We start from the raw sequence: 25,019 nt of genomic DNA on the forward strand, positions 1-25,019 counted from the left end.
CGGGGCCGCGTCCGCGCGGTCGTCGCCTGAGAGTGTCGTGCGGCGCCCGGAGTGTCTCCGCGGGCTCCCGGCGGCGGCGGCGAGCCTCGCGCCGCCCGCCTCGATGCCGCGCGCGGCCACAGTGCGCCCCCGCCCCGTGCCCCGCTCGTGCCGCACCGGCGCCGCGCGCGCAGCGCCGCGCCAGCGCTGTCGCCCGCGCCCCCGGCCCCGCGCCTGCGACCCGTGTTCCTGTGGGTGCACCAGCTCGAGGGTACCGTGCAAGAAGTCCGCTGCGAGGACTACGACCCGCACAACCGCATTCGCATAGCGCGCACACAGTCCGGCTGGCTCGTCATCCCGCGCACCGAGATCTACAACGCTATCCGCGTGCCTCCGCCACCCGCGCCCGCCCGCCGACGTCCGCGCGACCGCCGCCGGCGCAGACGCTGCTCGCGCTCTCGTCGCGCGCGCTCCGCAGCCTCGCCCGCCCTCGCCGGCGAGCACGCCGCGTCCTCCGCGTGTCCTCTCCCCGGCACCTGGCTACATCCCGACCTGGAGTCCCACATTCCGTCGCACACCATAGCGGTGCCGCGGCCGCCGCAGCCGGCGGAGCCGACGCCGCTCGACAATCTGCTCGCAGTGGCGGAACTAGAGTTCAATCAGCAGCAGGGCGAGCGACTTCTCGATATGGACAGTCCGGCTCCTTATCCCTTCTTGCCGCCAGACGAGGTCGCTCGCGAGGTCATGTCTTTCGAACTCGGTGAGGCCAAACAGACTGACGAATCTCTTTACTACGAGCGGAAAGCGCTTCCAGATCGACCCGAAGAGTACACGGGTGAGATGGGAGCTCATAAGGATCTTTTCGAAACTATTAGTGAAGCTCATTATCTGCCGGAACTAGGAGGACCTCACGACGAAGCTTTGCTTGAGTCCCTAGTAGAGAAGGGCTGCGAAGATAATCAAATTTTAGATCAGGCGCTTGACAAACTAGCGCACATGGTACATGGATCTGGTGAATATAATGAGGAAGAAGATCATATGCTGTTAAATAACGAACCTGTGTCTGATATAATAAACCGATTAGAACAAACACTTGAGTGTCCTGCACAAAGCAGTATCACTGCCGCACAAGGTCTGCTTCATCTTCATCATATTGGAGATCACCTTAATCAAGCAGATCACAGGCAAGCTGTAGAGCAGACATACATATCCGAAGAAGTATTTATGCCACAAGACACAGAACAATGTGGTGTAGAAAATTTGACATCAAATGCGGAGCTGCATGAAATGAATGAATTGAATGAAGCTAATCACATAGAATATGAAGACAGTGTCGATAAGAATTTAGATGATAACGTAGCCATGTCGGATAAAATGTATACTGAGCCTGTAGTTGATGGAACAGAGAATTACTCTAATGATAAAGCATTTATTGGAACGCAAGCTCAGCTACCTGATCAAAGTGAAATTAACACACTAAACGAGACTCCTAACGAAGAAAATTTATCTTCAGAAGCTCCTGTGCCAAAACTTGCAAATATAGACGACACTGACAATCTTGCCAGTAATAATACAGAAGAAGAAGAGGAGCAAGATAAAGAGCAATCAGAACCTTTACAGAACAATCATAATGAGCTAATTGAAAACGAGGAAATGCTTCCTACAGATTTAAGCTTAAAGAATGTCACAAATTCTTCTCTGACACATGCTAATGATATGGATACGTCGAATCTTGAAGATAATGCGTCTGACAAAAGCGACGATCAACCTAAAGATTTAACGGTACATAGGCGTCAACCCACACCGCATGCGTCGCCGAGAAGAATGGATATACCGCGGGCACCGTCTAGAGAGTCAGACGCAATGCAATCTCCACAACCTAGCGGGATACCTGCTGTACCATCTTCCCCTGAAATATTTACTATGCCATTAACAAAAAGTAAACAAACCTTGTTTTTAGAAACACTACTTTCTTCACCTTCACCAAAAATGTATACATCTGAAGTTACTATAACCAAACAACAATGTGAACCTTTAAATTTGGGAAAACATAGAAAATCAGCAAGTCCAACAGTATCAAGTTGTTCTGATGAAATAAGGAAATTAAACAAGGAATTCGGCGAACCACAGGAGAAGAAACTAAAAAGCGAATCTTCGGAAGAGTTGGCGAAGATAAGTAAAGTTTTTAGTAAGTGTAGTGAAGAACAGTTAACAAAAAAATTAGAGAAACATGTTAGTAAACCGTGCGAAGAAATGAGCCCTATGAAACAATTTAACATTTTAAAATCAAATCCCGACTTTAACATCCCAGATCCACTATTAATTCCTAAAGATAAAATCAAAGAAATTTTAGCAAACCCCGGCACAAAAATACCTGCTTTACTCATACAAAGGCCTGAGCTTAGACTTCCACAAGCTTTTGCCTATCCGGCTCTGTTACAAGATCCAGATATTATTCTGATATCTTTATCGCAGCTTGAAAAAATAATACAAGAGGGAGAACAACAACAACCCCACCAGTCACAGAGTTCTACTTCTAATACTAGTACTACAAATCACAAAGAAAAGGAGAAAGAAACGAGACCTTCCTCGTCTTCGAAACCAACAAGCTTTACTCCTAGAGAGCAGACGACCACCTCACATCCTGATCAGACTAGTCAGCCCAAACCAATACCGTCAATGGATGCTCTAGCGGGAGATATAGATGCAGCTACATCAGCAGCTCTAAACCAAATGCTATGGTTACCATACCTAAGCCAATTAGAAGCGATGGCCGCGTGCTCTCAAAATATGGACTTTTTAAAAGCTTTAAATTCGTCGGGTTACTCGGGGCAAAACTATCCTGACCTTACTCAAATGTTTAATCCTTCGTCACGTTTCATGGGTCCTGGAGGATTTCCCATGATGCAACCTATGCAGGACTACGATAATCGGTTGCAGTTCGCTATGTGGCAGGAAGCGATGTCGCACGCGAACGCGTCGTCTTCACAACGGTCTAAAACAGTTAGTGATCAGTTGAAAGAACTTTCAAAGTCAAGTGACGTTCAAAATCCTTATGTGCATTCCACTAAAAATCATCAAGCAAATAAACCTCATTCTTCGGCTAGAACGAGTCCAATTGCCCACAACTATAACAACCAAAGGCCAATGGGTCATAGCCCGTTCCTACAGGGCATGTATCCGGGGATGAATACGAACATGAGGCCCAATATGCCATTACCGGGTTTACAAATACCATATTTCAACCCGCAAATGATGGGTAACCAGCGATCACCGCGAACTTCGCAGCAGAAGAGTCCAAACTCTCCTTATTATCCGAATAACAACTACTTGCAATCTGTGAAGCAGTCTGAAGGACAACAAAGATCGCAAGAGTCTTCTAGGCCGAGGATAAGTGTGAAGTCTTTGCACAATTTGCTTGAGCCATCCGCTGCGGCAGCGGCGGCCTCTGGGGTGTCTTCGAGACGGTCTTCTACGACGCCGACATCAGCGATGGGACGACGGCGCGAGGAGCCGGAGGTTGGGAGCACAACGCCGTTGGGGGAGCCAACACCGCACATGCCGCCGCATCCTCACGATCCATCATCATTCCACTTATGGCACCCATTATTCGGCAAGTAAGTCTATTTTTTATATTTATATTTATTCTAAAAATATATTATATTGTAAACGTTTTTTTCATATTTTTTATATTTCCTTGAAAACAAGATGTCACATTAGCATAACAATGGCATCCATACATTACAGGATAGAAATAATAAATGCAGATATCTGCGCAAAGATTTCGACGTGATACGAATATATAATTAGCTTACTAACATTTTGAACTAGCTTTCGCTGTTGTCTATGTTCATTTTGTCTTTGTCAAGTTTAATTTGATTTTATAGATGAATCTTACATGTCTATAATATTTAATATTACGTATATTATAACCGCTCCTACAATGAGTCCTTTTGAGGCCGTCGTGCTTCAGCGACAAAACGTCTGATTGTAATCGCTATGATAGCGGCTTCGCACCCCCATTGGGGGAATGAATTATTTTTATTTCCGCGCACTTAACAAGAAAAAGCACGAGTGAAAAATGTGCAAAAAATAGGGAACTAAGCTCCAATTCTAGAAGCCACATCCCAAAGAAAACATAACCACAAAGAACTAACAAGAAGGTAATAGTACTCTATAATTGTGATATCGTTAGGAATGAACAGATAGCGTACGATATTTACGATGCAATTGCGAACCGGATGCTGTAATGTAATGTTATTTATGAACAAACGACCGACTTGTTCTTCATATTTAATTATGAATGAATGAGTGATGTACCTAGAAACTATGAAACTTTAATATTTTTATGAACTCTATGAACTATGAAACTTTAATATTTTTAAAGTGTTATTTTACACTAAGGATATAACTATGCTGAGGAAAAATATATAAAAAAACTATTAAATCTACATATTTTTTTATTCTTAATGGGGATTATGGAATAAGACTTAATTTTTTTTTTAAGATTATTGAATAAATAGCATTTTTACTATTAACAATTATCATTGAGTAGCGGACATTTAAAGTTAAAGTCTAGTTAGTTAAATTTTGTACATTTTCCAAAAAAACATCATTTCAGTAGTTTAAGATAATCGTGACTTTAAGGAGATGAGTAACGTTCATCATTACTCGTCTTAAAGATCTAAGTGTTAAAATACTCCGTTCTCCACTTACTGCTCTTTTTTTACACATTGAACTTGCGTAGGCGAAGCCAATCCATACCATACCAGAAGTCTCTTATGAATATAATATTGATGCCTTTATTTTAAAGGTTTTCAGCTACCTTGCAATTCGTAAAATTCTTTAATCTATATCTATATATATATATATATAATCGAAAGGTCACTCACTCATCACGAAATCTCAGAAACTACAAGTGCTAGGAATCTCAAATTTTGGATTAGGAGTTACTTATAGGACGTAGGTGCTCGCTAAGACTGGAATTTGTAATATTCGACTTTTAAGGGGTTGTTTTTGGGGTTGAAAGTTTGTATGAAACTTCTTTACTACAAATGCTAGGAGTGTCAAAATATGCATGGACGTCACTTATAGGACGTAGGTACTCTTGGAGACAGAAATTAATAATAAAGTAGTTCACGCAGGCGAAGCCGCGGGCGGCGCTAGTCAGATATATAGATAAAACTTCATAATTTTCCCCCAAAGCAATGTTGGCAGAGGGAATCTAGTGACGAAACTCAACGCCGTGATTTTTCTTGTCAGGGTGACGAAATACATTCAGACTATCCGACCCATTACGCCACGATAGCATCAAATCTATATAAATATACACTTAGATTATTGGAAATCAATTGAACGACTAACTGACCTACATTTTATAAAGCTTTATGTTACACTAGCATTTACCTGCGGCTTCGCCCGCAAGGTCGAATGGTTGAGCGAAATAGGTGAGAGTTATGTATGACACATAACACCTACTTCCAGTAGATATAATTAAATGGGTTGCATGGAAAGGGTTAACGTAATCCAATATAGACTATAGCTTTCTTCTTTAAATGAACTACTAACAATACAACTTATTTTTCAATTCAAACCAGTAGCTTTTGAGAAAAGCGCTTTTCATTTTTACAAAAAAAAAATCAGCTTCACGATTTTCCGATATATCCGATAAAACACCCCCCACTTTTCACTGTATTGTTCGAGGCATTGCGGGTTGAGTGGCGGAACCCAACGACGGGCTTTTACCTTGATACCAGAGTGAATCCTTAATATCCCCGGGAGGGGATCGAATCCACAACCGTCGCGTTCATTCACACCCTGCGCCACCACGGCCTTGAGCTGTATTACATTAGTATGTCTAGATTTTATACGATTCTAAAGTGTAATGAAATACGGAAGTAGCCGATTTTATATCACACAATACACTGCGTCACTATAAAAAGGACATGGTTCACGCTTTATCCCTTATATAGCAGGATAGAGAACTATAGAGATAGCCTATGCCTACTAGAGAATCTAATGTCAAGACACATTGTGTTGATTGGCGGTACCCAACCCCTGAGAAAGAGAATGGGGGCACTGTTTTTTTTCTAACGGAAATTTTAAAAAATCCATAACATATACAGTGATTATAACATTCAACGTTAAAAATTTATTTATGCTTAATTTATCTTCACGCTTGGCTCATATTTTATTCTGTTTAAAAATATTGCCTGCTAAGTGGAACGGTACACTTAATGCTAACAAATTGAAACATATTTTTAAGAGTATTATTCCATACTAAACAGAGAAAAATATTTAGAAGAATAATATCAATAAACATAGCGGATTCGAATTTGCACTTAATTTCTAAAAGAGGATTCATATCCCGTTATATTCAACATTGTATAGGTACTTATATTAATACATTGTAATTTTTACATTAAATAGTAAAGGAAATATTTAATATTTTCTCCTACGGGTAATGAGGTAAACCGCGGCGTAGAGTTCCTCCACTTAACACGCAATTCGACGGAAAGTTGGAAACAGAAGTGTCTTAATGGGAACGGAAAATCTTTACACTAGATACCCAGGTTCCCTCTGCCTACTCTGCTATGAAGCAGAATAAAAAATATAGTTACTTCTCAATCTGAGTAAACCGAAAATTTATTTTAGGTATTAAAAATAATTTTCAAAATATTATTTAAATGATCCTCCCTTCTATCTCAACCTGGCCTAAAGCGATCCTGTCTGTTGCACCACGTAAGCTCGCAAATGCAAATATGAGGGACGTTCAATTTAAATAAATTGCATACGTCACTTTCATAATGTAATCGGTAATAGATGAATGAATAAAATATAACCAAAATTCAGTGAAAAGTGGGGAACGGAGTGTCTTGACACTACGTTCCCTCTGCCTACTTTTCTGTGTGCGGGATATAGCGTGAAGCTGTTTTTAATAAAATATACTTTTAATATAAAAACATATTTTATTAATTCATCATTATAAATGGTTGTTGCATATAGCAGGTTAGGCAGAGTGAACCTATTTAAAACACCCCGGCCCCCACTTTATTTATTGCCCTATTTTGAAGACACTAGTGGTAAATGGCGATAATTTGTCTATTTTTTATATATATGTATGTCACATAATGCAGGCAGGCAGAGGCGAACCTATCAATTTGCCATTTTGTTTTGTTCCTGCATTTTTTTTAAGTATAACAGCTACAAATATTCCTGAATTGTTCTCATTTCTCCGCTGCGTCAAAAAGGGTCGCGACGTTGAGCTCTGCCACTCACAGCGGAGTATCTTGTCTCTACGTTTTCTCCGTCTATCCTGTTACATGCAGTATAAAACGTTGACAATATTTTTATCTCCCTATTCGAATGTCATCAAATATCAAGAGGCTGATGGCTGAGGCTTATCTATTACTTCTGACTGCCAACGCGACAATTGGACCGTTTATTTTGAAAGTGGTGTAAGTCCATTTTTGAGAAAAATGAGATATCACGTAATTCATGCTTAATTTAATGTATTTTTTTATATATAACTAGTCCGTGTTTAATTTCTCAAAAAAAACCCATATTTTGAACAACTTAAAATCGGTCGGTAAATGAAATTGCATAATCATCGACATACTAACCTTTAATTTTCTCGAAACAAAAGAAAATGGACTTACACCACTTTCAAAATAAACGGTCCAATTGTGGGTTCTATTCCCGCTTGGGAGAATGAATGTATTATTTTATAACAATAAACACGGCTTTGAGTTTCTCCACTCAACACACAATGTCTCGATAATTAGGAGGAAAGTGGGGAACGGAGTGTCGTAACAAAAGGTTCCCTCTGCCTGCCGTGTTATATGCGGGATACAATAGTGAGTGAAGCCAATATCAAACCCACATCAAAATCAAAAATACTTGTACACACAAAAATGTTTTAACTACACCGTGCCGTTTTAATATAAAACATATTACATTATAATTTCCAATTATAATTACAGTGAAAGCTCCGCTAAAATATACACAGAATATTATTATTATGAAAAGGAAAATAATATTTATTAAGCAGAGGTTCGTGTGGGATTACATGGAGGAAAAATTTTATTAAAAGCGACCCCTTTTAGCGTGGACAAAGTTTTCCGACCCCGCGCCCGCTCGCGCTCGCACCCTCTTTTACATAAAGATGAAAAAAAATGTCTAACGATTCACTGGAATACTGGAATTTTAATTTTTTTTTGTACGTCGTTACACAAGTATAATAATTTCGTTTTAGCGAGACTACCTACCTGCCTGTAGCAAAACTTTTGTTCAATATCTCAAGAGCGTATTTCAATTAGATATTAATATTAGAATCTAGAAAATATATAGGGGAATTGTGCTCAAGATGGCATACTATGATAAGATGACACACTACCAATATTGATGAAACTATTAGCGCTAAGTGCGATCCTGTGACGTTTTAGAGAGTGTCTGTAGATGCAGCTAGTGCTTAAATTCAGTATGGCTGAAAGTGAATGCAGATGGGCAAGTAATTCATGTTTTCGTTATTTTCAATTGCAACAAATTTTTCTTTCGCTTTTGCTTGATGGTGAAAAGACATGTAAGATAAAGATTTTCTATTTGAACTAATTATAAATGTAAAATAGGATTATTATATGACACAACTAACGCTAAAAGCGCATCCTAACCTATAAACTTTTGTCACAACGGTTAAAATTAAATTCATATATCTATTGGGTAAGATGACATACAAAACTTGAGTATAAGATGGCATACTATCTTACCCTTATAAATAGAATCGATGTATTTTTTTGCTTTACCTACAAAATGCCTGGCAATTACAAACGAATAAATATTGGTCACAAGAAGACATGGATAAGGCTGCTAGAGCAAGGGCATTCAATAGCCGCAAGTGACGAAGCTTATTTCCCTTTTGGAAAAGGAAGTGACTGATAACGGAATCCAACCTCATAAAATTTGCAACATGTATGAATCTGGCCTTAATACTGTTTAAAAGCCCCCCAGCAAAGAAGAAACTATTTATTTGTGAACTATGCTCGACAAATAATGATGGCGTTTTTATGCCACATACTAAGTATGTCATTTTACCCTGTAGATATGTCGTCTTACACTGGTCGACCCAAGTGCGATTTTTGTTTGTATTTATGATGTTTGAAAGATGATTGTCCTGAAACTAAAATAATTTCGTTGATTATGAAATATATAATAGTATACGCAATATGCTGTTCTCAGATGACTTTATTTATTTGAAATATTTGTCTTCAAACAAAAAGTATGTCATCTTAAGCACAATTCCCCTAATCGAAATTTCTTTGTAGTTGAATTTTTATTTTCTTTTAGTTTAGTTGAAAAGTTAAAATTAACTGTTGCAATAAGAATGTCAATATCCCATTTCAAAGAAATTTAAATATCACTTTTAATATTAATATTCTTGGTCTTTTCCGACTTGGTGAAAAAAAAAGTTAGATCTTACGAACGACCACCACTTAAAAGGGCAAACACTATCCCCAAAACTGGTAGAAAACGGTGAGAAAAATGACAAAAGTCACTTACCCTCAAACACACAAAAAAAAGAGGGAAAAGGGGGTAAAATTAACAAAAAAGAACATTACAACTTACGTATGTATAGGTACGGCGGTAGAACAAAGAACTGTAATGAGACGCGCACTAATAAGCCCGATAAGCAAGGGTTTCACCCTGTTGCATTCGCAGTGGGAAGTGGAACAGATTCGAGCATTTTTCTTTTATCTTTGCATATTAAATTAGAAATATTTTAAGCAGTTAGTACGTGAGCAATAAATGAAATGGTAGTTATTTAATTTTTTTATTCAGTAATATTATTATTTTTCCGTCTGTAACAGGTTACGCAGAGTTATTAGTGTTAGGACACTCTGTCTTCTTTTACGTATGTTTATATTTCCTTAATTCTCTTGAGTTAGGTCGCAAAAATGCCTGAAATAAGTAAAATAAAAAATATATAAAATAACTTTCATTACATAAAATTTCATGAAATATTCTTATGTAATTATAATTATTTATAATTACATTACAGGTGTTCGTATTTTCAAGGCTCAGCTTACAGTTTTTTTTAATTACGTATCTTAAATTTTGTACACTTTTTTGTAGGTAGATACTGGCTGGCTCAGTTTTAAGCATTCGTAGAATAGACTTCTAAATATTTTTCTGAGAATAGTCGTCCCCCGCAATTTTGCTTGCACGGACGTAAAATGGAAAACCTCCCGTTCCCGTAGGAATTTCCAAAAATACTTATTTAGTGCTCCCCTACGACTTAATTTCAATAAAAAAAGTTAATGCCGTCAATTTTTTCTTTAACAGCGCCATGTCAAATAAATCGACTTATATTTTATTTAATTTCAATAAATCTAAAACAATGAGGAATTTTAATAAATTGTCGAGATATTTTGAAACTACTGAACTGAAACGTTTATATTTATCGCAATCTAAAATACCTGTCGGACTCCAACTTCGGCAGTAACTCTAAATTTGCAACTAAAATGTCTATCTCTATAGAGTTGGCTATTCCCGGCCGTCTGCCCTAATTTTTAGTTGGAAGACAACCTGTATTGTATATATTTATATATTTTATATATTTCAATAGTTAATAATCTATATATATAAAAGGACTTGTCCTCACTGACTGAGGTAAGACGCACGCACAGCCGTAACCGCTATGCGTACAAACGTGAAATTTGGACAAAAGTTTACTTTCGTAATCTGGACATCCACTAAGAAGGGATTTTGAAAAATTTTAACCCTAAAGGGGTGAAATAGGGGTTCAGAGTTTGTATGGAAAAAAATTTAAATCGGCACCGTTTTTTATAAAATTTGAAATTTAGATTTTTAAAAGTATTTAATTGAACACGTGTTTCATCGTTTTCTAGAATTCTCCCCCAAAGGGTGCAAATAAGGGGTTGAAAGTTTGTATGGGAAAATTCTTAAATCGCCACCGATTTTTATAAAATTTGATATTTAGACTCTTAAAAATATTTAATTGAACATATGTTTCATGGTTTTCTAGAATTCACCCCCTAAGGGTGCAAATAAGGGGTTGAAAGTTTGTATGGAAAAATGTTTAAAACGCCACCGATTATTATAAAATTTGAAATTTAGACTTAAAAATATTTCATTGAACATATGTTTCGTGGTTTATTAGAATTCACCCCTAAATATGCAAGCGAAGCTGCGCGCGTCCGCTAGTAATCAATAAATATGATGCCAGCAAATGTAATAGATTGTACCATTGATTTTGAAAAGAGCAACTGTTGAGTTTCTTGCCGGCTCTTCTCAGCAGAACTGCCTTCCGAACCGGTGGTAGCTTTTTGTTCATATGTTCATTCGACGATTCAAAAGTGCTTATAATTTGAATTTGAATTTGAATTTGATGTTATTTTTATATTTAAATTTCTATGTTAATAATTAAATTGTAGGCGGTATAGTTGTGTTTCAAAAACAATACGGTATTTAAACGACAACTGTTGTTAAATGTAGTGCACTTAGGCAGATTTAATATTTTTTTTTTAGCAAAGTACGCAAAGGGAACCTTTAAAACCTGGCTTTGCTTGTTGAGTTGCGGAACCCAACGCCGCGCTTTGCCTCGTTTTCAGAGCGAGGATCGAATCGAACCCAAAATCGATTGTAATAATCAATTGTAATATATTTTTTTGTTTTATCTCTTTTGCATATAGCATGATAGACAAAGGGAACATGTTAAGACATACCGTTCCCCACTTTCCGCTGAATACTGGAGGCATTACGTGTTGAGTGGCGGAACTGGACACCGCGTTTTGCCTCGACACTAAAGCGAAGAAATGAAAATATAAATTTAAATAAATATTTCATTTTTACGAGTGGGAATCGAACCCACAATCGCTCAAGTCACATTCTTGTGCCCCTTCGCTACCAATATCTAAAACTTAAACTTACATTTGAACTATATTATTTTTCACGTACCTACATGTTGTTCTACATACACTACAATATAAATACAGCATTCAATTATTGTAGCAATTTCATTATGAATTTAATATGAAGTTTCTTTGTGAAGTCCGCGCTAGGTAATTTTCTGTTTGTTTTGTTTCATTTCTATTATATAAGTGAGACTACTGAACGGTACGATTTAATATTTTTTTGTTTATTTTAGCTTCACGCTAAATCCCTTATGCTTATAGCAAGGAGGGAACATGGGAACCTAGTGTTAAGACAATTAGTTCCCACTAAGACATTTCCTTTTCCTACTTTTATGGAGGCCTTGTGTGTTGAGTGGCGAAATTTAACGCTGCGCCTAACCTCATTGCCAGAACGAAAAAAATAAAATATTAATTATTTTATTTCTTTGAGTGGGATTTGAACCCACAATCTGTCGTGTTTAAAATTGCTGTTCTGTCCGACGACTAGCCTCAATTATTTTTTTTAATTAATTTGCTTATGTATATTAATGAATACTGGAGAACCAATTGACGCGTGAAATACGCGTTACCATAGCAACGTGTACGTCACTTTATACAAAAGTATATATTTTCAAATTAATAGTAAGTTTAATGTTTTTTTTTAATGTATTATTTGAGCAAAATATTAGATTTTAAACTATAACTGTGCCAAAGTTCACACTCCTCCATCATCACAATCTTTGTAAAAGGGGTACAAGTTTGCTTTACCTATCTATTACTATGTAGATTTCGTAATATTTGTATATAAAGAAATTTATGAAAAGGTTGTCAAAAAAAAGTGGGATGAAATCGATTAAAATGATGGTTGTGAGTTCAATGCCCACTTGATGCAATGAGTTATTTCCATTTCTATCCAATATCTAAATTTCAGAAAGTCAACAGCCAATGTTTTGAATGTAGGCGGTGCGTGAGAAATGAGGTGCGGGATACAGCGTGAAGCAAAAAAATCTTTGATACTTTCCATATATGTTAGACGTACAATTTGCCAATCTCCAATTATATAGTTAAAAACAACTTTTGTTTCACAAAAGTAAGGGGAAAGTAATAATAAAAAATTCAAACCTTCATCTAATATTCCACCCCAAGGTCCGCTATGACGTACACAGATAAGTACTAGGCTACTAGATATTAGTGATTCAGGTCACTTGGAATAACCTATGAAGGATGGGAAATCGGCTGTTTACTCGTATCTTCTCTCTCCCCAATTTTCGAGACATTACGTGTTGAGTGGCGGCACTTAACGCAGCGCTTTGTATTGTAACCTTAGCGAGAAAAGCAAAGCATTTGTTTCTTTAGCTTTAACTTGTATCTCGCGTGTAGCAGGGTAGGCAGAAGAAACTAGTGTCAAGATTCTTCGTTCTCCACTTTCCGCCCAAATTCGATTTAGCTCCTTTTATTCTTTGCCGATTTTCTTAAATAATGTTAACAAAAATGTTTATATACTTTATCTTATAAAATAAAAACCGATAGTTAGCGACTACTGGCTGCAATTTCAGACATTAATACCATTCCCATCGAATATTCGATCACGTGGAAAACCTTCGCTCGTGTTCTGATATATCTTAGATAGCTTCACGGTATACTCCTCATATAGGAAAGAATGTGGAGATAATCTACAATCATGACACTAGACTCTCTGCTTTTCGCTCGTATTAGAAACATTGAGTATTGTATATTAGATCAGAATTAATAAATGTATAAAATATGAGAACATACATACATGACTAACTCACAACCTCCTTCTTTTGACGTCGGTTTAAAAAAAAACGCAATACGTACGTTTTGTTAAATTGGACATACTAGTACAATGTAGAAATTCCACACTAAAATGTTGCAACGTACAGTGGCACTTATATTGGAATATCCAACTTTATTACCTACTACATGCTTGTTTTACTTATTTGAAACTGTAACGCGACAGTTATGGGTTCGATTCCCACTCGAGGAAATGAAATATATATTTACGTTTATATTTCCATGTCTTCGCTCTGGTGCCCAGGCAAAGCCGCTCAACACGCAATGCCTCCAGAATTGGTCGGAAAGTGGGGGACGGAGTGTCTTAACACTACGTTCCTTCTGCGTACTCTGCTGTGTGCGGGATACAGCGTGAAGCTGATTAAATTTATTATTTTAATTAAAGCATAAAATGGACCGTGCCTGACTATAAACGTCAATGATAGTTAGTGGGGTCGATACCTATTCCGGGGGATTAAATTATTCTCATTGTGCTGCTTTAGAAGAAATACGCAAGTTGTTGAATTCCATCAATTAACACGAAAATGTCTGGAAATTGGGAAACCTAGTGTATTAACACTAGGTTTCTTCTGTTTACACTGCTTTTTATATAAAGTGTGTAACAGGCAAGGAAAATAGAAATAATTTACGAGTAAATATAATCATTTCCCCGTGTGGGAATCGAACCTACAACCAACGTGTTTACAATCAGACGTCTATATTATCTAGGCTATTTTTCATCCTATAGCCATCCTTATTGATAGGTAGACCGAAATGCGAGTTTTAGCTATATTTTATAGTAGTACGAAACGCGAACATTCAAAATGTCAGTAGAAACAATTGAAGGCATTTCAGTAAATGCCAATGTAATTTAATGCTGAGTAAAGACTTAGAAGGTATAGTTTAATTGTGCCACAAAATAATCTAAAAGTCATCTTTGGTTATACATGAATATGGAATTGTTGGTTTAGATCCAATAAATAAAAGGATATTAGAATTTAGATAGATATATTTCTTTCTTTAATGTAGTTTCTGAGATTAGAACAGGCAAACGGACAAAACAAAAAGATTGTTTTGGGTTCTATTACATTAATAAAGGGCCCGAATAAAATTTTTTCTTCTATACAGACATCGATCCGTTGCGATTTTATTATAAGTATAGACATAGATAACCTTTTCCTTTTAATTGACAGTTAGGCAAAGGGTTTCAACCTAGTACTAAAACATTCCCCACTTTCCGCCCAATTTTTATCACGTGTTGAGTGGCTGAAAGTCAACGTCGCGCTTTTTCTTGTTGACAGAGCGAAGAAATGAAAATATTTCATTAGCCCGAGTAAAAATCGAATCCACAACCGTTGCGTTTACAGTGATATACTGTGCTTCTGCGCTACGACGGCGAATTAAATAAAATATATCATTATATAGCAAATGACGTCATAAGACAACGATCGCTGATTGGTTGAATCCGACACTTCAATATTTATATGTAGATAATACCCCGATGTTTTCTTCCAATGGTGAAAGGAACATTGTTAAGAATTAAGAATTTATCACGCTAGGTATATTTGAGTTTTGGCAATTATCTCGCAATGCAGAATATAGCGGATAGTGGAGAACGCAAGTGTCTTAATGGGAACGGAGTGCCTTTACACTAGGTTTTCGTTTTGCCTCTACCTACTTACTAAGTGCAGGAGAATTCGTGAAGCTGAAAACAAAAAAATGGGATGATATGAATTGTTAATAATTTACAATTTGTTACTTTTATCTTTAAGGGATTATTATTTAAGAAACACGTATTAAACTAGAACTTAATAGTCGACTATGTACCCCCAACCCTCGCGTTGTCAGTCTTAAACTTTCCACTGCGTCACGAAGGCTTCACGGTGTAAAAATTTTATATATTTTTTACTAATATTTATATATATATATATTTACTAACAATTTATATATATATAGCGTTTCAATCAAGCCTTGTGTTAATTAAACATGCAGGCTGCAGTAAAATCCGGGCCGATAAATTGGCATAGCTCTGTCCCTTTCACTCCCACATAAAACGTACACGTCCATCTCTTTCACACCCTTGTCGCTACATTGATTCGTCCGGGACGTGTGTCTTGTCCATTGATTTTCCTTTGAGATTTGATTGATTAATTGAAAAGCGACTTTATTTGTAGGTTGTTAAAGTTGTTTTTTGTATGTTCTAATTTTATCTTTCTTTCAATTTTTTTTGTTAATTTAATAAGAAATAAGACGTTATCGCTTAGGTATTGATTCTTATGGGTCTGTCGGAAAAGGCGTATAGCTTTAGTTTAGGAAAGTACTAATACTATGGACGTTTCGAAATGTATTTGATGGGTGTCAGTTCAAATCCACATTGAGGGAACGTTTATACATAAAATATAAGCGATTTTTTCCTCTACAACTTTACAAAATTGGAGCCCTCATGTTTTCCTCTGATATCTTCTCAGATTAGGGAAGTTGTGAAACAAATTGTCTAAGTACCAGATTCCCTCTGCCTACTCTGCTATGTAAGACAAAGCGTGAGAGAAAAGTTGATTTCAATAATATTTCTTGCATGTTAAAAATGTATTGAGGTCATTATGGCACAGTGGCGACGTATTTCATTTTGTATGTTATAAAAGTAGGTAAACTCTCTCGAGTAAATGTTTATATTATTTTCAGCTTCACAATGTATCCCACATAATAAGGCAAGGTAGGCAGAGGGAACCTATTTTCAAGACGTTCTGTTTTTCTTTTCGAACTTAAAGTTAATGCTGTTAGCATTACACCTATTGCCTTTTACAGCGACACTAAGCGGTGAACGTACTTACTCTGTCCCTGAAAAATTTACAAGCACTACGTGGCTTTTGAGTAGGTCGGTCGTCGATTTTCTTATATAGGATATAGTTCGGCGATCGTTCGAATTCATGACATTGCTTTTTTGTGTGGCGTAACTCAACGACGAAATTTACTTAAAAAAATATACTTATAAACAAAAATTTGGTTAAGTCGGGTCACTGCACTGGAGAAACATTAAGTTTGGAGAACTTGTGTATTACTATTTAGTATATATTATTATAACAAAATAAATTAATTAATTTGTAGTTAGCGATAAAAATCTTGAATTCCACGGATAATCGAATTTGTTTCAGTTATTACTTAGCTTTTAATTAAAACGTTCTCTTGAAATTCTGTATAAAAACTAAACGTGGCGGGGTTAAAAAAGAAGTGTTTTATTACATAGTAGGTTAATAAGTTAATTATTTTAATTAGTTATTAATTCAATTAAATTCTTACACTGTAACTAACTTGAAGAAAATGATACAATTGTAAAAAGAGTCACTCAATTTGCAAAAACCCTAAAAAAAGAAAAGTAATTATAGTAATAAACACCCAATTTAACGTACAAATCTTTGAAAGTTTCACTAAAATCGTTCCAGCTTTTACCTACCTAGCATTTTACCTACTCGTTAATTGCTTCCTGTGTTTAAAGTTAAAACAGACATGTCCACTTTTCTAATTATGTTTCCTCTTTCTTTCTCCTTTACTTCAACAACTTTGTTAGATATTTAAGTCTTTGAAGCACTTATCTAATTTTGCTATGAGCGCTGTATTTAATAAAGAAATAATTGCGTTTTACCATCTGTCTGTCTGCAAGGGACTGTTCTATGGAAGTTGATGTGAAATTTCTTTTTGATTTTCATCGTTATGTATCTAATGTAAGAAATAAGTCTTCAGTCTAATTATATTTAACAAATTTAATTTTAAATTATAATAGTTTATTTTCCTGGCTATGCTTGCTCGTAATTTTTAGGGTTCCGTACCTCAAAAGGTAAAAACGGAATCCTTATTTATTATAAATCGAAAACTAACATCAAATATTCCAGTTGTATTTCGCTTATGATTAAATATTACTAAGTAATCAACACTTTTTAGGTAATAACGGAACAAATATGACAACCAACAAACAAACAAGCTATATCTATGAACCTTTATTGTTTAAGTAATATTTTAAATTTGTTTAGCTTAACAGTCTATCCCGCATATTATAACAGGGTCGGCAGTAAATGTAGTGTTAGGACACTGCACTCTCTCCGACGAAGTTTAGGATACTGAGTAAGTTACTACTCGTATTACTATATGCAACGCCATTTTATCTATCACAGCGAGGGACTTTCCCGCGACTGGAGCCACATTCGAACCCGCATCATCCCGCTTTCAGATCCACGCTGTACCACTGCGTACTCTAGGTAGAGTACCTATAACCTATAATATATAGTTAGAGACGGGCTGTTTCTGTTTAATTACCACAATTAACGGGCGGCCATTAATTTATTTAGTGCCAGCGATAAAATAACATAATGAAACTATGCATGTACCAACATAACATGTACTCGTATACCAACCTGCCAAGGTTATTGCTTTATATTGAACATAGGAACTGAGGTTTATTGATTGTATAAGTTTTTTTTTGAGGCCATCGTAGCGCAGTAGCAGGAAATAGTGAAAATTCTTCGCTTTATGACCGAATTCGAGATGCGCTTTGGAAAAAGGAAGAGGAAAATATTTAATTCCCCCGAGGAGTTAAACCCTCAATCGTCGCGTTTACATTCAGGCGCTGCCCCAATACCACGTGGCAATAACTTCATTAATCGATAGGAAGGGTAGCAATTTCGAAAAATCCTCCAAGACACTCAAGACACTGTAGTAGGAATATCCATTAAAGATTTTTTTCTTGAAGAGTTAAGTTAGTGTGGAGTTAGTGGGGAACACTAAAGGGATGCTTCCGTCCTTTCTTTAATATAAGGTTCCCTCTGCCTTCCGTGCTATACGAAGGATATACCGTGAAGCTATCTTAGGGTTCCCTTACATTCCTTAGCCTACCTACATGCTAAATTTAAACTTTATTAGTCCAGTAGTGTCATCTGTTCGTTGTTATTTATTGATTATTTCCTTTTATTTATTATCCTAAGCTCGCATGCCTTCAGTGACTCCAGAAGAAAATAAGAAAAGGATTATTTCTCTCCGTTTAAAATACAATACGACAAAAATACATGAAATTATATAAACTTACATTATTATTACCAGAAAAGCACGATTTCCTTAGATATCTTAAAAAAAAACACTAAACAACTTCCGAAATAGTAGCAATCCGGTTAATTTGCTTCAGTTACGGTTACGGTTACAAAAACTCGGTTACGCCAACCATCCGGTTCAAGCACCTCTGACCTTAGCCGAATGACCTTTAATTGAACGCTCCGATAGTTCGATCGTATTTGAATTAATTAATCATTAATGAAACGTTTTTGATGTGAATTTCATACCTTCTTTGCGAATGTCGTATATATAAAATAATTGTTATTGTACAAATAAACATTTATGCTTACTTACTTTAAGGTTAAACAGTATTTTTTATATCCAATAAGATATTTTTTACGAACGAAAATAAATTTATTAATAGTTAAAAAAGGCATAATAATAGTAGGCAATAATAACAGTATAGATAATTATACTACGATTACTAACCAATTTCTCATCTAATTTATTGTTATTGTTAAATGTATTTACTAAGTTAAAATTAATATAAAATTTTTAAATTTCATTTTTCTAGTAAATGTGGCTGATTTAAATGAAATATTAATTTAAGCATCTAGAGAAATGTTTTCAACATCGTTGTCTCTTACGTGGTCAGAAATAAGATTCAAACTACTTAAAGAGTTCATGAACTCTATAAATGGATTGAAACTTCAGAGAGGAATAATTTATCACTAATAGTAATGCTGTATCGCGCACATTGCAGGGTAGAAAGTGGGAACCTGGGAACCTATTGTTAAGACCCCGTTCCCATTAGGAACCAGAGTGAGGAAATGAAAATATTAAATACTTCTTTTCTTCGAGAACCCAAAACGTGTGCCCTTACGCTTTGACTTTGCTAATAACATTTAAAAATTTAAATTGTAAATTCTTAACCAACCTAAAAACACTAATGTAACTAACATAGTTTACTTAAATTACATTTTTCTACCCTTACATCCTTATTAAGCCTATTATTCTAATTAAATTGCATGTAGCATACATATTAATATCGACCAGAAAAGGGTAGAATTATATGTTTTCTTATTAACATAATAATATGTAGGTACTAGTATTATAGCATAATACTTTATTGTATGTTACTTACTTATACTATTGTCATATATTGATCCGCTTAGGCTTTTTGCTTCAACGATTTACATATTTTATACGTCTTTTACTTATTACAATTATACAATGTAGTTCTACAATAGCGACACAGAGTCTAACTGTTAACGTGACGGTTCATTGTTCGATTCCCATTCAGGGGAACTAATTATTTTATACTACCTAATGTTTGGAAATTAAGGCGGTCCGTAAAGCTGATTAGAGTCAGTAGACTACAATATTGAAATATAAAAATAACTAGGTACTTATTTTTGTCATCATTTCGAAATAAACATAAGAAAAAACTTATAGTGACAAAACACTTCGTTTACTATATTTTTTTGGCTTCTTAATGTCAAGCAATTCTAAAATTCTCTCTTTACTCCAGCAATATAATTAGATATATTTATATTTATAGAACGTTACATTCCACCAAATGTTCTTTGATCATTTTGAAACAAACCAAGCGACAGGGATCAGTTAAAATAAGACAAAAGCCACGCATCTCAATTCGGTAGGCCATTTTTAGAATTTTTCGTTTTATTTTGCTTGAAAAAAATTCTAATTTATTTTTAAATAAGTATATTAGAAGTGAGAATCGTGGCGAGAATTGGGGAAGGCCTATGTCCAGCAGTGGACAAAAGATGGCTGTTGATGATGATGATGATGATGATGATATTAGAAGGTGATAGTGCAGTTCAGATATTTTGTGTTATATTAGGCGGGTTTGTTACTACATATTATTTAGTAAAATGTAAGAAACTGAATGTCAATCACTTATAATAATTCTATTTAATTTTAACGTTCATTATGTTGATTAATACAAAAAACATTAAAAATATTCAAATAATTTAACTCTAGTTTTGCATTCGCGAAGAGACAAAAAATTAAAAACTTACTAATGTAACATCAGATTTTCCTTCCTTCCTTCTAATATAAAAAATCCTAGTGTTTGACACTACGTTCTCCGCTTCCCGCCTGGATGTGAATTCACCATTGCGTTTTTGTTTTACAATGTTTTTAGTAGGCACTGATAAAATTATTTTATATATCAATTGGCATATAAAGCAATTTGATGATTCAAATTTTAAATTATTGAAATTTTATTACTTTATAGTTTCAAATGACTATCGAAACGACTGAGCCTCCTTTATATATTTATTAAATTCGCTGTAATGAGATTAACTGATATATAAACCTTGCATGCGTACGTAATAAGGTAACACCTGCCCGGATTAAGATTCGAACTCGATACCACTGCATCTGTCCCATAAAATCTTTATTGGTACCTGTTGTATTTTATTCATAAAAAATCATATAATAAATATATTGTAAATTCTAATTTTTTTAGCTTCACACTGCACATAACAAAGCAGGCAGAGGGAACCTGGGAACCTAGTGACAAAACACTCGTCTTAACACTAGGCTTCCATTAAGTCACTTCCGTTACCGGCAACGTTAACGTCCGGCACATTGGCGTATCTAGAGATATCTTCTGGGGTACGCCTAGACTTTCGGTTTAAACAGACATGTTCGTGTAAACGTTTTTTTTAAAATTTTCGAACCAATATTTTTTACTACTAAAGTTTCTGGAGTGGGCACCAGAATATTTTGGGGTGAGAACGGGCCACCCGACCCCCCTCTTCCTACGCCCATGACGTGTTGAGTGACTCGTTACCAGAGCAAGATAAGAAAATATAAAATATCCTTTTTTTTTTAATATATATATATAAAATCGAAAGGTCACTCACTCATCACGAAATCTCAGAAATTACGTGTGCTAGGAATCTCAAATTTTACATAGAAGTTATTTATAGGACGTAGGTGCTCGCTAAGACGGGAATTTGCAATATTCGACTTCTAAGGGGATGAAATAGGGGTTGATAGTTTGTATGAAACTTCGTTACTACAAATGCTAGAAGTCTCAAGTTTTGCATTGACGTCACTTATAGGACGTAGGTACTCATGGAGACAGAAATTAATAATAACGTAGTTCACGCAGGCGAAGCCGCGGGCGGGCCGCTAGTATTAAATAAATAAAAATATATTCCAAAGAACTGGTTTTATAATTAGAATAACTTTACTTTATTATTGCTCGTTAACTTTATCTAAGTCAAAGTTTGGAGTCAATAATAGGTCAAGTTTAGAAGGGCACAAAGTTTACTAAAATCAATTTTGTATATAATAAATTTACTGAGTTTCTTGTAATGTTCCAGTTTTACTTAGTTTTTGTGCTATCAAAAATAAATAATAGAAATAATAGTATATAGAAATAATAATGTAGAATAACAATATAAATAATATTTTTATATTGTTATGTTACTTAGAAATGGATTTTTTTCGGGTATAAATTTAAACGTAGCGGGATTTGATCCCGCGAGTTTTGTGCTTAGTGTTCAAAGAGCAGGCGCAATAATAGGCAGAAAGCCAAGTGATAAGACACTGTTTTCACTAAATCTGAAAACTGACACTAGGTACAATGAAAGCTACAGTTTTCATCTAATCGGATCGTCTAATAAAAAATATTTTTTAACAACCATATTTTGTTCATGCCGTCATGGTGCAGCAGCACAAGGGTGTGACTGTAACACGACGGTTGTGGCTTCGATTCCCAATCGAGGAAGTGAAATATTTATTTATGTTTATATTTCCATTTCGTCGCTCTGGTGTCGAGGCAAAGCGCGGCGCAGAGTTCTGCCACTCAACACACAATGCCTCCAGAATAGGGCAGAAAGTGGGGAACGGAGTGTCTTAACACTAGATTCCCTCTGCCTGAAGTGTCCCCCTGCATGAAGCTGATTTAATTAAGAAAAGAAAGAAAATAACAATAATATTCACTAATTACCTAAAAAACCACGCTAAAAACTAAAAAATCTAGGCGTCACCGTAGTACACAAGACAAACAAACTAGAAACGAGATGTGAAAGCGCAATTTCTCGGCACAGCGCACGACGCCTTATACTAGAAATCAATACAGCACATTTATTACATACCTACCTACATATCTATCTATCTATCTATCTATCTATATATATATCTATATATCTATCTATCTATGTATAGGCGATTCTCGTCTCTATCTGAGGCGGTATACGTCTTACTTAGGAACTGGCCCAGTCGTTTTCCTTTACAGTAATAGTTCAGAAAGCTTGATGTTTTGCTATGCAATTTTGTATTAAAATTAACCTATATATGAGAATTTCACTGGAAATTTAATTTTATGTTTTGATTTCTCTATGTTTTATTTATTTAAATTTATAATACATAAAGTTTCACGCTTTACGGTATTTATAGCTGTGTGAGCCCACTCTCCGTCTAATTTTCGAGATATTGTATGCTGAGCGGCGGAACTTAACGCCGCGCTTTGTTCTAGAATTTGGCAGAATTAAATGTAATTGTTCTATAGAGTTTCATCGAGTGGGAATCGAAGTCACAACCTTCGCGTTTACATTCAAACGCTGCCTCGGCCTCGGAATATTGACCTACTAAAGTTAAATTATGAAGTTTTTAATAGATACACGATAATTTTATGAATGATATAAGCTATTATGACAATAACACTATAAACACGGTTTATTTTAGTAAACTATGGATAAAAAAAATACTTAAATCTATATATGGGTTAGTTAGCATTCACGCCTGCCTAGGTCTGACATAGCCTTTAAACTCTTCTAACTAAAACCCCCCAAAGTTCAGTTCAACCTATTATTCTAATACGTTTTTTATCTTTCTAATACTTTTTTTAAAAAAAGAGTCCGAAATCAACAAAGGTTATACCTGTAGTAGGTATTTCATAGCGTTATATAACTCAGATTTTTTTACTAAATTTATAAATATAGTTAGTTAGTCAGTTACAATATCTAGATTAGCTAGATCTATTCACAAATAAAATCTATGTTATTCTCTTCTCACATATCACAACAACAAAAAACCTAAAATCTAGATCAAAAAATCCACATCAACCTATCAATGTAATACATTTAAAAGCAAAAACTCAAATCAACAAAGGGTAAGCCCGTAGTATTTCAGAGCGCCACATTGTTCAAGTAGAATGTGGGGGGGAAAGGGGGGGTCGGTCGATCGCCTCTGCTCGGAACGGCAACGTCGCGCCATCAGCTGTTGGTGTTGATTATAATTCAAAACATAAGACCATGAAATGTGGGGCGAGTATGCTTTATTTGGGATGAATGTTTGTAGAGCCTCGTTGTATGGATACTTCTATCTATTTCTATCTATTTATCTATCTATCTATACTTATAATAAAATCGTAACGGATCAGTGTCTGTATATGGAAGATATATAAGAAAAAATGTTATTGGTGTCAAATTATAACGCAATAGAAACAAGAACAATGATTTAAAAAAATATCTGTTTGTCTGTGCGTTTGTTCACACTAATCTCAGAAACGGCGTAACCAATTTAATTGCAAATTGTATTTCGGCAAGCTTCTCTTAAGATCTTAAGATTTCGTGTTTGCTCTATTATTTTTCAATACACGTATAGATGTTGTTTTAAAAATGATCTTATTATTAGAAAACGGAAATATCGCAGATCAGTAAATTAATAATTATGTAGTTCAAGCGGGCGAATCCACGAGCGGGTCTAGTAGGTATATAAAATTCTTGCATTATTGCACAGAGTAAATAACATAAGGATTTACGCGGCACAACGCTACGTCAGCACTACTAGAGGATTTCTTGTAATATTAAAAATAATAGGAAAATGCGGGAACGGAATTTCTTAATACTTAACACTCTGCCTACCTATTATGTGCGGGATACAGCGTGAAAGTAAAAAATAATGATTTTACATTCCTCCATTCTAGAACACAAATAGAAATACAATTCTACATTACATTGAAAACAATGGAAATTAAATTATGTTCGCAATGAAACCTTATAGCTCCAACGATTCGCTTTCTGCTCATTTACTCTTACCATACATTTTAATGCTGTAATGGGGTATATATAGATATTTTAATTATTATTTACAAAGGATTATAGCTCGATCGTTGTGGTTTCGAGGGGAACGGAGTGTCTTGACACTAAACTCTTATTGTATGTCCTTAAGCATGTGGTAAAGTGAAGTATAATTTCAGATTTTGAAAACTAAATAGATACTGAATGAAAAAGTCACTTCTATAATTATTAGGAACTT

The 25,019-nt window shown here is 35.6% G+C and overlaps 1 protein-coding gene across 1 annotated transcript in view; it reads left to right on the top strand.

The window, feature by feature from the left end:
* The window catches only part of LOC146533736 (uncharacterized), a 75,660-nt gene continuing 50,641 nt past the window's right edge, over positions 1 to 25,019 (top strand). The window contains exon 1 of the mRNA XM_085194260.1: positions 1 to 3,596. Coding sequence (XP_085050386.1) covers positions 667 to 3,596 — 2,930 coding nt within the window. The 5' untranslated portion in view covers positions 1 to 666. The remainder of the gene's footprint in view (positions 3,597 to 25,019) is intronic.

Source organism: Heliconius melpomene, chromosome 12, assembly GCF_056956725.1.
Source record: "Heliconius melpomene rosina isolate 202511_hmr_F chromosome 12, ASM5695672v1, whole genome shotgun sequence".
Taxonomy (NCBI): Eukaryota; Metazoa; Arthropoda; class Insecta; order Lepidoptera; family Nymphalidae; genus Heliconius; species Heliconius melpomene.